This window comes from Acipenser ruthenus, chromosome 37 (genome assembly GCF_902713425.1).
Source record: "Acipenser ruthenus chromosome 37, fAciRut3.2 maternal haplotype, whole genome shotgun sequence".
NCBI lineage: Eukaryota > Metazoa > Chordata > Actinopteri > Acipenseriformes > Acipenseridae > Acipenser > Acipenser ruthenus.
This window is the reverse complement of record NC_081225.1, coordinates 8,856,598-8,872,632: the sequence shown is the minus strand read 5'-3', so window position 1 is coordinate 8,872,632 and position 16,035 is coordinate 8,856,598. Positions and strand designations below refer to the sequence as shown.

The window sequence follows — 16,035 nt, the reverse complement described above, 5'->3', positions numbered from 1 at the left end:
GTCATCAATGAATACATTACTCAATGTATTCGCCGCTGTTCTGCCAAAATGAGACCTTTAATGAGATGGAGGAGAACCTCCAGCATGCACAGGTTTAAATGTACCTTCAATACTAGCTGCCATTGATTGAAGACTGACAGGAACATGGGAGTTACCTTGTCCAATGTCTGCTGGAAATTTTGGTTGCAGGGATTTTCCTGCAAGTCGAATCCTAATTACCATCTAGAGTTTCCTGCATAGCTTTACATTCTCTTCTGAACATTGTCGTGTATCTCCTTCCACTTCACCATATTGGGGATCAAGTTACACAGCTCTGCTTTTGCATGGTCCTTCCTTGCAACCCTTTTCTCCAGCAGATGTGTTTTACAGTGTGCATCATAAACCCAAATGAGGGAACACATCCTCAGAGCTGAAATAGAACCTACCTGAATGAAAACTTACCCCAGTAAATGTGCATAGTAATTTAGCATATTTCCCATGATTATACTTTGCATTTGCCATAGTCTACCATGTGCATTTTTTTCTGCACTTTTTGATGCTTACCTATGCTTTGCCATTCTTGCACTATATTTGATTACACTTTGTTGTGCTTTTTTTATAATGGGAAACTTTTAGCAACACAGAAAGCTGTTACGCAGTGAAAATTTGTGTGAAATTTAAATAATTGAGATAGCTATTGCTGCCTCCCGGATCATCAGTGCCCCAAAGAACTTTGCAATTTCAGCTGGTTCTGCCCTGCAAGTTTGAGAGAGTTTAATTCCACATATGGATGCACTCATCTGTCCTTTTTATAGCTAACGTGTCTCAGACGATGAGTTGCACTGGACCTGCAGTTTTGGAGGCTCTGTTTCGGATGATTTGGCGAGTGCCAAAGAAATGCTGGGTTTCCAAAGAGCTCCTTAACTGGCAATCGGCAGCTGGGGCAGCCAGGATTTCAGGAAATCTTTTCGTGAATCCTTTTGTCATCTCAGCCATTTCAGATCATTCAGAGACTTGGGTCGGACCAGTGTGCCACAATGTATTCTAATCTCCCCTTATATTACTACTAGGTCTAAAGGAGTTCTACTAGTGGCAGCGAGAAGATCAGACCCCATCTTATTCCGTTAGCGTTTTATTTAGGCAGTTATGCAGGCGTAGGGTAACTCTGGGCTGAAAACTGCAGGCACAGCAGAACTAAGTACCTGCAGCCGGAAGCTGATTTAAAAGGGTGATGTGAGCAGAACAGGGAGGTGCATGGGGCACATCTGACTTGTATGAAAGCAAGGAACAGAGTGTTGTCTCGTGCATTCTTTGTATGTGAGGCCCGTGATGATGAAGGGGAACAGACAAAACAAAATATGATAAGAGGTAGCCCTGCAACATGTGTGACGGATCCAGTTAGTATACAGAAATGGACTGAAGCGGAGCCTTATAGTGGGAAACTATTGAGTCCGTGTGAGGGCGACTCAAGCAGTTGTTGTAAGATAAAGAGTTAATTTGTGTTTATACTGCCATCTACTGGTAGAAGTATAATTATACAGCTTAGAGTCAATCAAGGCTGTTATTGTTGGGAGCCAATAAAGTTGTTCAAATTATTGAAACATCACAAGAGTTGTGACTGTGTTTTTTCTTGACAGTTGTGGTTTGCAGAACAGAATAAAATAACTTCAAAATAAATGTAATAAAATATTTATTTTAAGAAAATAACTTATTGCAATCTGCAAAATGCATTAAGTAACACAAAGGGTTTTCTAATAGAGGTCTGCAGCCGCTACCCCTTCCCTTACAAAACAACAATTAAATCCCCTCCCCCAAGATCAGGTAGTCCTATATATACCTGGGTGGACCAAGCCCCTCCCATAGCGACAGCCGTACTTGCAGCCAGAGACACCGCATCACTCTACGCCACCCAGCACTCAGACAAGCCACAGATTATCAAACAAACCCAGTAAGCTTTCTTTATTTTACCCGTTATACTAAACACACACAACCTTTCTCTTCAATAAAAGTGTGCACCCTTCTAAAGAAAGTAAAACTGTTGCATTTTATTTTTATAACTTTTTACGGTGTTTACTTCTCATTGCGGTTTACCAGAAAGGGTTTTATCCGCAGGTCCCAAACAAACACAGAACAGAGAACATATTGTTTCATATATTTTACATAGGTATCTGTTTAGTGTACCAGATTTAATATTCAATGTCCAATTTTATTAATAACGCGTTGTTTTATACAGTCCCGCCGTCAGCACACCGTCGTTTAGTATTATTATTTTTTTAGACAGTGAGGGAGAAAGATAATGTTTCCGTCACAGTCCGACATGAGATGATATTGTCTTTAGCCAAAAACTGAGTGCAATATAATGCCATTGGACACGATATCAACCTGAGGGAGTGTAGTTTTAGTGTACTTTAAATATCCCCTCTCTCTCTCATGTGTATGCTTAATTAACACTTTGAAAGAGCGCCATCTCTGGACAGCAGTGCAGAACTCTTGCAGAAGACGGCTCATGGAGTGGAGATATTGCTGAAGAGAGATGTTTTCTATCACAACTTTGTGTTCGATTTACAACTTTTTCATTTTCGAGTTTGTTATTTGTTTATTTAGCAGACGCCTTTACCCAAGGCGACTTACAGAGACTAGGGTGTGTGAACTATGCATCAGCTGCAGAGTCACTTACAATTACGGCTCACCCGAAAGACGGAGCACAAGGAGGTGAAGTGACTTGCTCAGGGTCACACAATGAGTCAGTGGCTGAGGTGGGATTTGAACCCGGGACCTTCTGGTTAGAAGCCAATTTCTTTAACCACTGGACCACACAGACCACACAGTTTGTTGAAGCTCCTCTTCAGAAAGCTGAGATAAATATCAAGTGAAGGCACTTTTAACGAATCATAAGATGTACAAGGCGAGTAGAAAGCAGCATGTCATTGATGTGGTAAACTTACTTTCTAATCACCCTGTGTTTTTAAAACCAAGACTTCATAACATAGAATAGAATCTCAGCAATCATTTTAAAGGGGTTCTGGGAGTTCAATATCTGCCTGTCTGGCTTTGAACTTGTCTGGATTATCCGAAGTGCCAGGATGGAACAGCCTTCCATTCAAATCATGTGACCATGTGACCTTTCGACTCTACAAAGTTCCACCTACTCTGGGTCTACAGAAATCTAAAATTATAACTCCGTATTGAAGGAACAGAACCAAGGCCCATTCAGAATGATTGGGATGGGAAGTGTAATTACTTTCTCTGTAATGGCAATTTTATTACCCTGTACTTTGACCCACGTATTGTGATTTGTCATATTGTGAGAAATGTATTTAGTTTGAAAGGAGCTGACGTGTACCTTTTTAATAAGTTAACAAATGACAATAGAAACTGGTATATTAGTTTAATTGTTTTATTTGAAATTCCTCAAGAAACATGCCTGAAAGTCATGAAATACGTATTTTTTAAAATATAAAAATAAGCACATAGCATGACCATTTTTTTTGCGTTGCTATGCATATTTGATTTGTTTGTCATACCCTTAAACAACCAGACGACAACAAAAAATAAATATAATGACATATGCCAGATATGCTCATCGTTTATTCTATGAATCAGCCAAACATCATCATACAATGAATGTCTTTCTGTAAGGATTTAAATACACAGCTGCAAACGAACGGCACGAGGAAAAACAAAATTACTAAAGTGCAAATAAATCACAAAATTCAATCATGCTTGCTTACATACTTCAACAAATTAACAAATCTCAAAAAATGTCATTGTTTGATCAATTTGATTGATTGATTGATTAATTATTCGTTTGTTTGATTTAAAGAATTGATTCATATAAATACAAATATTTGGTCTACAAAGATGTGGAAAGATTCAAATGTCATCTGTCATTAACGATCCCCTACTTGGGATAAGTGTTTAATTTCAAGTCTTGATAGGAAAGTGTAAATTGTGACAATGCCCTATTGTTTTCTATAACTGCATGGAACTAAATGCATTCTCTATCATATTTAAACCCTTTCAAACACAAAGAGTAGAGGTGTGCAGAAGATTAGGTTTGCTGCAATTGCAACATGTATCCACCAGAGGGCACTGTGTGTGTCATTTCAATAAACAACAATTACAGCATTTCACCACCGAGTGTCAGTCTATTCTATGCAATAAGACACATTTAAAGGGCGAAGAATTCCAATCTTTTGCACACCCATTTAGGCGTGGGAGCCACCTTTGTGCAGCCGAAATTGAGTTTGTTTTTTTTAGCCTGAAAATAATTATCTGGGGGTGATTGTCCAATTGTCAAAGTCTTTGAAAGGGTTTAAGCTTTTAAGTTGCAATAGCTGCACAAAATAAGACTAATAACTGTGCTGAGAAATAATCTTAGACCAGCTTGCAAAAGGGTGTACAGTGGGACCTGCTAAATTTCAGATAGCAGTTTTAGCAGCACCTATACAGTTGTATGATTTTACTCATTTCATAAATGCATAAAACTATATATATATATATATATATATATGTACCTGTATATATATATATTCAACCATATATATATATATATATATATATATATATATATATATATATATATATATATATATATATATATATATATATATATATATATATTCAATTAGTTTCTACATATCCAGTTTTTTTTATTACAGCAAAAATAACCTATATCAATTCAAGCAGTCTTGAGCATTTAATTATTTTTTTTATGGTGGTCATTTACTGTGATATAGTAGTACTTGTAAAGTTTAGATGTGATACGGACTGTATATATAATAATAGAATAATCATTAATAATCAATAACAATGATTAATCATTTACTTTAAGTTATTTTCACAACTCTTCTCTATCATCCTGGTCGTTTTCGAAGTAGAGGTCTTGGAATGAAAAACGGTAGTGTGTTTTGTGATGTACTCTCTCCCAATAAAATGCACCCACACCATGAATTTTAGGACTGTTCTCATTTCCTTAATACAATCATGATCCTCCTTCTCCACCTACTTTTTAAGTCTTTAAATATGGTCCCTCATATCGCTAACTGAGCGTAGCCAAGATTCACTAGAATGGCATGCATGTTCTTCTACGGCCAGCATAGAGCCATAACATGACTTCCGTTAGTCGATGAGAAAATGTCTCCATATCCCATACAATTAGGAACCACAAGAAGACCACCCATTTACAAACTAGACAACTTAACCTATGTGTCTAGCTCTAGCATATAAAAGTAATAGCCACTGCATCTTCATAAAATAACATAAGAATATATTAAATAAAATAGAATTAGTAAGTAGGAAAATAAATTAATATTATAACAAATAATGCTTTTAAATAGTTATATGTTTCATGATCTAGACTAGAAGTTGAGTAACTTTTTTTCCAACTTTTGGTGCGCAGGGAAATGTCTACATTTGAGTGGTGGTAAATATTTTGATAATGATTCTGTGCATTAATTACACTGTAATTGAACATGCATTATCTGAATGTGTAGTTCCAAGATGAAAGGTTTTAGAACTGGCTAACACCTTTTGAAATATGACATGTGGTTACGGCATAAATCGTTTTATGTAATTACAGTGTAATTAAAGCTGCTTAATTGTTGCCAAATTGATTTATTAATGGAAATGTTTAAATACAGTCTCGTCAAAGGCCTATTTCCATTGTTATACAGCTAGTCAAAAAAATATTGAGTCAGTTTCTGTAGAGGCTGCAGAAGAACTTACATTTAAAATCTCAGACGTGCAATTAAAAGAGTAGACACTGATCAAGACTTCGAAATGTTAGTCTGAGATTGGTGTCGGTATTTCTGAATTTGTCAAGTGCAAGCAAGATAAAATCTAAAAATAGGTGGCATTGATAGCAAAGTGATCTGGACAAAGTAAATATATAAGCTGATGGGTTTTTTTTAAATGAAGAAAAAAAATGTTGTATTATGATTAGCTGTCATAATTGAAAGTTCCGAACTGAGGGAATATAAAGTCCTATACAGCTGACTCTCTCTCTCTCTCTCTCTCTCTCTCTCTCTCTCTCTCTCTCTCTCTCTCTCTCTCTCTCTCTCTCTCTCTCTCTCTCTCTCTCTCTCTCTCTCTCTCTCTCTCTCTCTCTCTCTCTCTCTCTCTCTCTCTCTCTCTCTCTCTCTCTCTCTCTCTCTCTATATATATATATATATATATATATATATATATATATATAAAATTTATTTATTTATTTATTTTTTTGACTAGCTGTATTTGGTCATGGATCTGCTTTGGTAAAAGGTTGAAGGACTTAAGAGCTTTCTCCAGAGGTGCGTCTCATGAGTGCGGAGGGCCGCTCATCACGCAGGTTCCGGAAATAGATTTTGAGTTTCTGGGACTCGGAGGGACGTCTCCTGTTGAACTCCGCTCTCGTCTGAGGGGTGAAGCAGCGGTCACTCTGCAGCAGCTGGAAGAGGCTGGCCATGTCCGGCCCCATCTTGGACATCAGATCGCTCCTGATGATGCTCACAGTGTCGTCGTCGCACTCCATGAGGCTCCGGAGCAGCTTGCTGTAGTATCTGTCAACAGAAGGACACCGAAGCCCTTAGCAGGAAGTCCCAATGCATCATGTCTGCAGACCACTCCTTATAGAGTGTCACTGCATTCCATACTGGGGTTTTAAATAATTAATAACAAATAACAAGTGTGGATACTCTTTGTTGCAGTGTCACTCCTAAAAGAAATTGATAAAGCATTTCCATAGCATTCAACTGTGAATCTATGCAACGACTGATCGTTTCCATAGCATTCAACTGTGAATCTATGCAACGACTGATCGTTTCCATAGCATTCAACTGTGAATCTATGCAACGACTGATCGTTTCCATAGCATTCAACTGTGAATCTATGCAACGACTGATCGTTTCCATAGCATTCAACTGTGAATCTATGCAACGACTGATCGTTGCTGGATTTGATGTATGCCATACATTGTATGGGATCTATACGAGGCTCCGTTTCTTTTTACTAACACTGCAGCAAATGAGCAATAGTTGGTAGATTGAAAGCAGAGTGTGACTATGGAGAATTTTAAATTGTAATACAGGATTAGCTTAGCCCATATCGCCACCTGGTGGACAAAAGTTATGGTGTTTTAAAAAAAATAAATAAATAAATAAAAATAATAAATTCACTGTTTCCACAGCAACAACAGTAAGCTGTCATCATATTTGCATGCAAAGTACAGTGCAGTGTGCTATTGTGGAAACAACTGATATGGAAGACACAATCAGGAATATATATATTGAAGATGGGACAGGAGGAACCCTGGATCTACCAATGCAGTGCAGAACTGCTAATTGCACAGTTATTTGAGCAGTAATGAGGCGGGGGCCGGCTCACCTGTTGGTGAAGTGGTTTGGCAGCTGAATGACCTCAGTGATGGCCTCGGTGTTGAGCTTGGCGACGCTGCAGATGTCCAGTTTGCTGTAGCACTCCTCCTGCACCTCTGAGATCATCCTCTGGAAGGTGGAGCACCTCCGGATAGTGAGGAACACCTTGGACGTGATGCCGTGAGCGATGCACTTTAAGCTCTCCTTCACAAAGACCTTGCCCTGTCGAGCGCAACACAGCCACGCTTACAACACCGCAACAACAAAACACTCACTTCAAAACTCTGTGCATACTTTATTAGAACAGAGGTGGCAATTCCAGTCCTGGTCTTTGTTCCAACCTGGTTCTAAATTGTTTAACTGAACCAATGAAACCTCCATCCAGACCCTGAATTAATTATCTCATTTTACCTGTTAGAATGACCCTCCAGGACCGTGAATGGACACCCCTGGTATAGAACACAAAACTTTGTCCTTCAGATGAGGCGTAAAACTGAGGTCCTATTGTAAGGGACTCTGCAGCAGCAGTTGTTGATGCATAGTTCGCCCCCTATTCTCTGTAAGTTGCTTTGGATAAAAGTGTCTGCTAAATGACTAATAATAATAATAATAATAACTACTGTTCTAAAACACTGGCCCAAACAGTTGCAAAGGCCAAATTACAATCGAAAAAGACAAACAGAATATTAAAATATAGAGGCCTAAATAGTGTCAAACTATAAAAATGCGTCTCTGGTTCATTTTTAAGGATTTAATAGAGTCCCTAATATGTTTTGCAATTGAGACGTGTGGTTTGAAAAAGCACTCCCTGGGTAAAGAGTCTAACTTTGAGCTCCACCAGTAAATAGCCTTGGAGTCTGTGTGGTCCAATGGTTAAAGAAAAGGGCTTGTAACCAGGAAGTCCCTGGTTCAAATCCCAGCTCAGCCACTGACTTACTGTGTGACCCTGACCAAAACATTTAACCTCCCTGCGCTCTGTCTTTCGGGTGAGACGTTACAAGTGACTCTGCAGCTGATGCATAGTTCACACATCTGCTAAATAAACAAATAATAAATGAAACTTCCAAATCAACCCTGTGATGCCATTTCTTTCATACTCAATATTCAGGTCATTCAAACCGGTTACAATGTGTTCAAGTTTAAAGATGGTTCATCTAATAGTTTAGGAAATCGAACAGAATCAAACAGCCCGGGTTACCTGAGTGTTGAATTTTGCAGCGTTGTAGAGGAAGGACTTGCAGATGTCATGCATGCCATCTGTGTCACAGGTAGAGTTCTCTAGGCAGGCGAAAGCACCACAGCCCACTTGGAGGGCACTGTTCAAGCATCGGACCACTTCAGCTACAAAGAAAGATACATTTAGAATATCGTATAAGGCTCTGTGCAATACAAGTATATATCCACCCCACAAAAGGTAAGAGAGGCTGGGGTAAAGATCAGCCTGTTGCTGATAGGATCCTGTGCTATGTGAAGAATAATTAAACAGCAATGCTAATCTCAGAGTGATTTCCAGTGGATGCAAACTATCCTTTGCAAGCCATATGATGCCATGTTTTTTCGATGGCTGTATCACATCAAAATCAGGGTCTGCTATAGATTATAAACTAATAGCAACCTCTTAGAGTCGTGGATTAAGACTGCCTAGATTGCACTGGATATCCTAAACGGTGTTCTAAGTGCCCTTAAGGCATCGTACAACGCCCTTCAATTTTAAATGAATTGGGTTTGAAACTCAATGGCTCCAATTGTTCACCGATGTGGTTAACAAAAGAACAGGAGCTTTGTGGTTAAGCGCATTGCACATCTTTATTTAGGGTTTCAGAAAAACGGCAAGTGATGTGTAATTAAGAGTTCAGACTTCTGCATTAAGTTTGTTTGGAAAGCGGAAAGAAGGCATTGCATCAGTGTCTGATCCAAGTTTACCTACTAATTTAGGGCTGTTTCTGTTGTTCCAAGGCATAGTTCCATCATGACATCACCTGAGGTGACTTTTAGGTTGGGTTTCCTCTAACTGCACTGAATTATCATACTGGCTTAAAAAGACATAACGATAAAGGCTTGTTTTACAATAATACAAGTATTTCTTGGGTTACAGAACAAAACGGTTGGAACACCCTTGAAAGAAGGGCTTGTTCAAGGTATAGACCTCTATTGTGTGGTACTGGAGAGAACCCCCCTCAACATAAAGAGATGTGATCCTTAATGAATCATAAATAAGATCTGGATGATTAACTGGAATAATGGGTGTCAATGTCTCCGATGTGCGCTGACTAGCCCGGCAGGTTGGGGGCTCAGGAGAAATGTAAGCTAAAAGCAAAATCAATAGACAATGAAGCATATTGTTGCATTGTTCATTTTAGCAGTGGTTTAAAAAAATAAAAAAATAAACCCACAGAATTAACAACTCTTATTTTAAAACTACTGCTTGACCCACATTGCGCGAAAACTGCAAACAGAAAAGCTTGGATATACATTTTAAAGATTTGCAATCAGTTTAGACATCTTTTACTAAATCAATAGAAAGCAAATAAAATATCTCTTAATGGTACTTGTGTGTGTGTTTTAGGCTTTCATGGTATTCATACTGAGGGCCTTAAAGATCTCTCTGATAGTGTAGCAGGATTACTGGTGTGTCCCCAATATAAGAGTCTGGCTACAAACCAGTCACCAGATCTCAAGCACTGTACCCGAGCCAGGGTCTCTTGTATGAGCTTTTACAGACCTGGTATATTTCCCTTTGCATGCATTACCTAAGGAGTCTGTGTGGTCCAGTGGTTAAAGAAAAGGGCGTGTAACTAGGAGGTCCCCAGTTCAAATCCCAGCTCACTCACTGACTCGCTATGTGACCCTGAGCAAGTCACTTAACCTCCTTGTGCTCTGTCTTTTGTGTGAGATGTTGTTGTAAGTGACTCTGCAGCTGATGAATAGCTCACGCACCCTAATCTCTGTAAGTCACCTTGGATAAAGGCGTCTGCTAAATAAATAATAATAGTTACCTCATTCACCCTGGAGTCAGTCTTGCACCGACTCTTCTTACTAACCCTGTACCACAGCAAGAATGTGTACAAAAGCACATTAAAAGGAATGGCCTCTATCAGCACAGTTGGGATGTGGACACATTTGTAAATCAGGTAATTTTTTTTTACCGTTGACTCATACCATATACTGTATTACTTTTGTACGATTTTAATATTCTGCACTGAAAGGTAGGCAGGTATGTATTGAAATGCATAACCGGACGTCATTAAACAATGCGGAAGCAAATATGCTGTAAAGCATATGGGAGGAAGGGCTCTATGGGTGGCTCTGGAGCACAAGAGTGTGATTCTGTGTGGCTAATCATTTCTTTGTCGAAGTTGGCTCCAGTAGTAGGTGTAATGTCTTGGTGAGACACAATAATAATACCAGTAATGTTTTTGCCCCCGTTGGCAAATCACCTAGTCTTCCAACTAACAGAGTAATGGAAATACCCAACACTATTCATCAGTGAGATTAAATGTGTACCACTGTGTTTTTACACTTTAAGGATTTGGATATACAGTGTTTCCTCTTTATAAGGCGGCCCGTTATACTATGGAACAGGATATAAGGCGGTGCGGTTATGGCTCCTATTTGCCCCATAATGCCATTACACTAGTATTCTCGTTATAAGGGGGGACACAAACATCACGGTCTCTTAACTATGGCTCCCGACTACAGTGTTATAATGGGCAGCACTGTATCTAAAGCACCGCTTGTCATATTGTGATGAAACTTGCTTCGAAACTTTTTAATGTGTCAGACCTTATTTGCAAAGACAAATCATTTTAACCAGTGTAAAAACCAGCAAGAAAAATCTTTAAACTGATCTGTCTGTGACTCAATTTTTTCTAGCATTACACGTTGAAGTTGCCAGACAATTTTGCCTTTTGGAATTGGACTTGCATTAAAACCGTGATGCAGCATTATCAGCAAGAAAATGCGTTTTTAGCTAACGTGACTTAACAGTACGGTTTTCCTCTATTGTTATAAAAGCATGCTGAAACACTGAGTCACTATATGTTTCCATAGCAATTAAGTACAATAGGCAGTTCTGCAAATACCGGGCACAGTCTGACAAAGCAGCGGAACTGGGCCGTTTTAAAAGACACAGGATTTCACTTCAGTAGACTGGTGTTTTAATTTGAACCCTCGTAAAAAAAAAGAAATAAAAAAAAAACATTACTGTCTGTTAATAAATACAATAAAAATGAAGGAAGCTACTGTAAAACTCATTGCCAAAAGGAATGACTGTTTTATTTATTTAGCTATCAATTTAAATGTGCACATTATTGCATAAATAGTTCAGAGCCATGATCTGTTTCTTTTTACAACATTTGGGTACTGGAATGTAATGTTCAAGTCTTTTTTTATGTGCATCATTAAATTGCGTTAAGCAATAGCTTTTAAAAAATATTCAATTTCAGCACCATCAGATCAGTAGTTCCCATAGCTAAAGCTAAGGCTGGATAAGTAGCCCCACAGTGAAACGTACTCCCTTTTCAATCTGCAAATACAGTGCTGTGCAGACTGGGTAGACTGGGTTAATAATGTGTCAATGCACCACGGGCTACACTTCTATTATATCCTTCTTTAATACTCCATCCTGGTCGGAGCAGGGTTTGTGTAGCTCAGTGTCTCCCTGCTTTGGCACTGGGCTGTGGGTACGCTCTGGTGCTGACCTCCCAGGCTGCCCTCAGACTGGCAGTGATGACCCTGGCAGCTAGTCAAGCTCTGCTCTGCTAGGAAGAGTTTCTGAGAGAGAGCAACTGTAGACCAGTCCTGTATGAGTGGTGTGCCTGTGAAATCAGCTGAACACTGCAGTACGTATATACTGGGAGGAGAGCAGAGGCTGTTGCAATGTACAACTCAAAACTGCTCCCAAGCTCTGCTTTTGCACCGTTTGTTAAATCTCTATGATATATATATATATATATATATATATATATATATATATATATATATATATATATATATATATATATATATGTGGATAGATAGACAGATAGATAGATAGATAGATATTATATAGATAGATATAGATATAGTATCAAATATCTATCAGTCAGTATTGAATTATAAAAGATTGCTTTTATAATTCAATACTGACTGATAACATTTCACATTTCTTAATTTGATGCATTGTATGTGATAACTGATATAAATAGGCGATTCGCACAATAATCACCACGTTTCAAACCCATATGCATTTCATTACACAAATATGCCTATTAACGAGTTCTTCATACTCAGTATTGTACAGCAGATCATTCATTCCATTCATCTGTTTACTGAACGCATACCGTGCAAATACACTCACTCATCAATCGAGCCACGGTTTTGACCAAGCTCATCAATACTGTCGAAGTGTACGCCTAACTCTGCACGTAGGTATCTACAGCTGTCACTGTGCTGTGCATTGTAATCGTGTCCCGTTAACACTAGCAGTGCCACATTCCCTTGTAATGCTTCTGACTCTAGGGAATACCGGTACGGATGAAATTACAATGCATTACAAAGTGTTCGTCAAAGCAATTCCAATAAAATAATATTTAAACACTGTACTGCGTTTAATATAAAATAAACAACTGTTCAATTTATTCTGTGTAGTTTTCCAGATAGTGATTTACAGTTTCTAAATCGCAAACAAAAAAGAAAGAAAAAAGACAAGCGCTTACTTGAGCTGTGCATAGAGTCTCGTGTTCTCCGTGGCGCTAAAGACTCGTTCTGGTCTATTTCATAAGCCGAGGTAAGAAGTACCAGGAGAAAAAGAATGCCCGTCTTGTGCAGCATTGTTTGTGAAGTACGTTCAAGATTTTCCACCTTCTTTTCTGACAAACGTTGATGTATTTTCTTTTGCTTTCTTTTTTTTCTTTGCTACTTCAACGCTTCTATTCGTCCCAATTGCAGCCTTTTGCTATTGCTAACTGTAGCCACCGCACGTACAGTTTATATAGGAATTTCTTATCACAGTGGTAATCTGGAGCAAATCAGGAGCCGACCGCTCCGTCCAATCAAATCTTTGTGTCTCACAAGCGTCCATTCACAAACTCAAGAGCAGTGTTTCATTGAATGAATATTTTCCACTAAATTAAACTGCGCTTCCAACATTTTTTTTTTAAAGTTAAGCTTTTGTTAAGAAAATTAACCCCTTTGTCTGCAACAGAAACAGAAAATATAGTCGGTGATCAGATTACTTTAAAAAAGGTCACAGTTTTGGATTGTATTTGAATATTTGCTAAAGGGGGCTTTGTAGCTGCTTAAAACGGTTCTGTGTTCTTTCTTTGTTTCTTGTTTATATATATATATATATATATATATATATATATATATATATATATATATATATATATATATATATAATATAATTTCAGTTCTACCCTTTATGCTATTCAAGAGACCAACAGACCAACAATGAAGAGACTGAAAGCATTTATACAAGTAAACCACAAGCAATGTCCTTCCAAACAAGATACAGCATTTAAAATATGATTCATCTGGGAGGGAGGGGGGATAATTGAATATAATGACTTGCATGTGGCACAACACTATACTACACATATGACTTGAACACTTGCCAATACAGTATATATACTATTTTTAAAATGTTTACGGTTTAAAATAATTGTACATTGTTATGAATGGCCAGAGGCATTAAACATGAGTGGATCATGTTGGGGGGTTTTTTAACCTGAAATGATGTGCCAGAAAAACAGGGTTCCAAAGCGTTTAAGTACAAAATAGAACCAAATGTGTTCTATTTAGAACCATTCTCATACTCCTAGGGGGTTCCAAACTGAATACTTCACAATTGGTACCATACATTAGGGATCCCTACACGAAGCATCTATTTAGAAGCATTTGATTTCACACTGAACCCTTTGCTGTTCACCAGAATTTAGGTTCAATTTTTCCTTTTTTATAACGGTATGTTGTATGGATAACTGTATATGCATTGACTCGAGTGCAAAGTTATTTTAAGATTATTTTTCCTTTCACACAACATTGTTGGAATTGGGATTATTATTTTAACATTTTAACTACTTGATTTACTGTAATACCCGCATTTAATAGCCATCCATATTATATAGGAGAAACCCCCACAATGAAACCTGCATTATATCTAATTCGGCACCTATGTGGTTAAAAACAAAGGATACCCAAATGCTCATTCCTAACGTTAAAGAGAGTCTTCACATTCAACTCACGTCCCCTGTAGATGGAGGAAGGGAGAAAGGGAAAGCACTGAAAGGAACCATCTGACACAGAATACAGTATAAGCCTAGTGAATGTGAAAGTCTGTTCCTATAACTATAATGAGCGCCTGTCTCTCTGCTGTGTTAGACGCAGGGCATGCGGTAATGAAGCGGACACGCTCAATGAAAATGACAAAGGCCCCGCCCGTAGAGTTTCACGCTGTGTAAATCCTGGCTGTGACCGTGTGCATCGCTGCAGGTCGTCTTCTCTCGCTGCTGCTGCTGCTGCTGCTGCAAGAAACATCCGTACGGGGGACTAGGCTACTCGGTGAAAGAAGAGGGTGCTTCTGGTTTCACTATATATTCTTAAGCGTGCCTATTCAATTTGGCAATATTAATCTGTCATCAGTGTTCTGTCTGTATCAATAAATATGTAGGCTATGTATGGTATGTATGGACGAGTCGATGTATTGCGTGTTTTAATGCCCGTTGCGCATAGACTGCTAGAGTATTCGCCGGAGCGTTAATTCTGTATCCTCCAAATGCTATTGTGTCCCACAATTTCTTACCTTTGAAACAGACGCGTTTGTGTATAGTTATACAGTGCATTGTGTGTGTGTGTGTATAATTTAGGGTGGGTGCGGGTGCAAAGACCATTTTTTAAATCGTATTTTTATAACATTGAAAATTGGTGCGCGCAGATGCGCTTTTCCAATAACGTAGCTGCTTTGCTTTCCCGCAATGGAATGTCGAAGCCCCCACCCCGAGGTCTGTTGCCTGCGCCAAACGTTTCTTCTGTAATCTCCGAGATTGATTTTGACTATCCTAGGAACAAGACGGCACCTCAACCAAATATCAGTTACCTCTGGCGCCACGCACCATACCGAGGTTCTGGCACACTGAGTCCGTGTGCGGAGTACCGCAGGCAGGGTTCAGACCTGTGAATGTATAAATACATTTATATCAACGCACTTGTATAAGGATGGTGCCTATACTGTCTACACGTGCCGGTATATATTTATATTTGGTTTAAAAAATGTTAATCTACATGAGTATTCTAAAGGGGGACCCAAATTGGATTGCCTGTGGACCCCCAAAATTATCAGAACCGATACCTTTTATACAAAATATGCAACACTGTATTAACGTGAGTTATGTGTTATCCCTCTGTTATATTGACTGCAGTTTAGGTGAATACGTCTCTGATCTGCAAACTTGTTTTGCTGCATGCTCTCTCAGTGCTTACTGTCAAAGCAGATCGATTCGAAATAATCTATTCTTAGAACTGGAGAAAGAATGAGGGCTATTGACCTAAGGCTCTGTACATCTCTACAGTGTGTAATATAACAATATCTCCCCTGTCCGTTTACAATTAATTACCCCTGACGGTATTACATTGCAATTTACAGAATGTCATTTTGTTTCACTGGGCATAACTTTAGGCACAGTATCAAACGCAATTTTGAATTGACTATTGTTCACGTGTTAAA

The 16,035-nt window shown here is 38.6% G+C and overlaps 1 protein-coding gene across 1 annotated transcript; it reads right to left on the bottom strand.

The window, feature by feature from the left end:
- Positions 1-6,219: 6,219 nt before the first annotated feature.
- LOC117397671 (stanniocalcin-1) lies at positions 6,220-13,323 on the bottom strand. The gene is made up of 4 exons (XM_033996442.3): positions 13,028-13,323; positions 8,530-8,672; positions 7,342-7,553; positions 6,220-6,518 (listed from the first exon to the last, which is right to left on the bottom strand). Exons 1-4 carry the CDS (start codon positions 13,140-13,142, stop codon positions 6,251-6,253), a joined length of 738 nt encoding a protein of 245 aa, XP_033852333.2. The 5' UTR covers positions 13,143-13,323; the 3' UTR covers positions 6,220-6,250.
- Between the last annotated feature and the right edge of the window lie 2,712 nt (positions 13,324-16,035).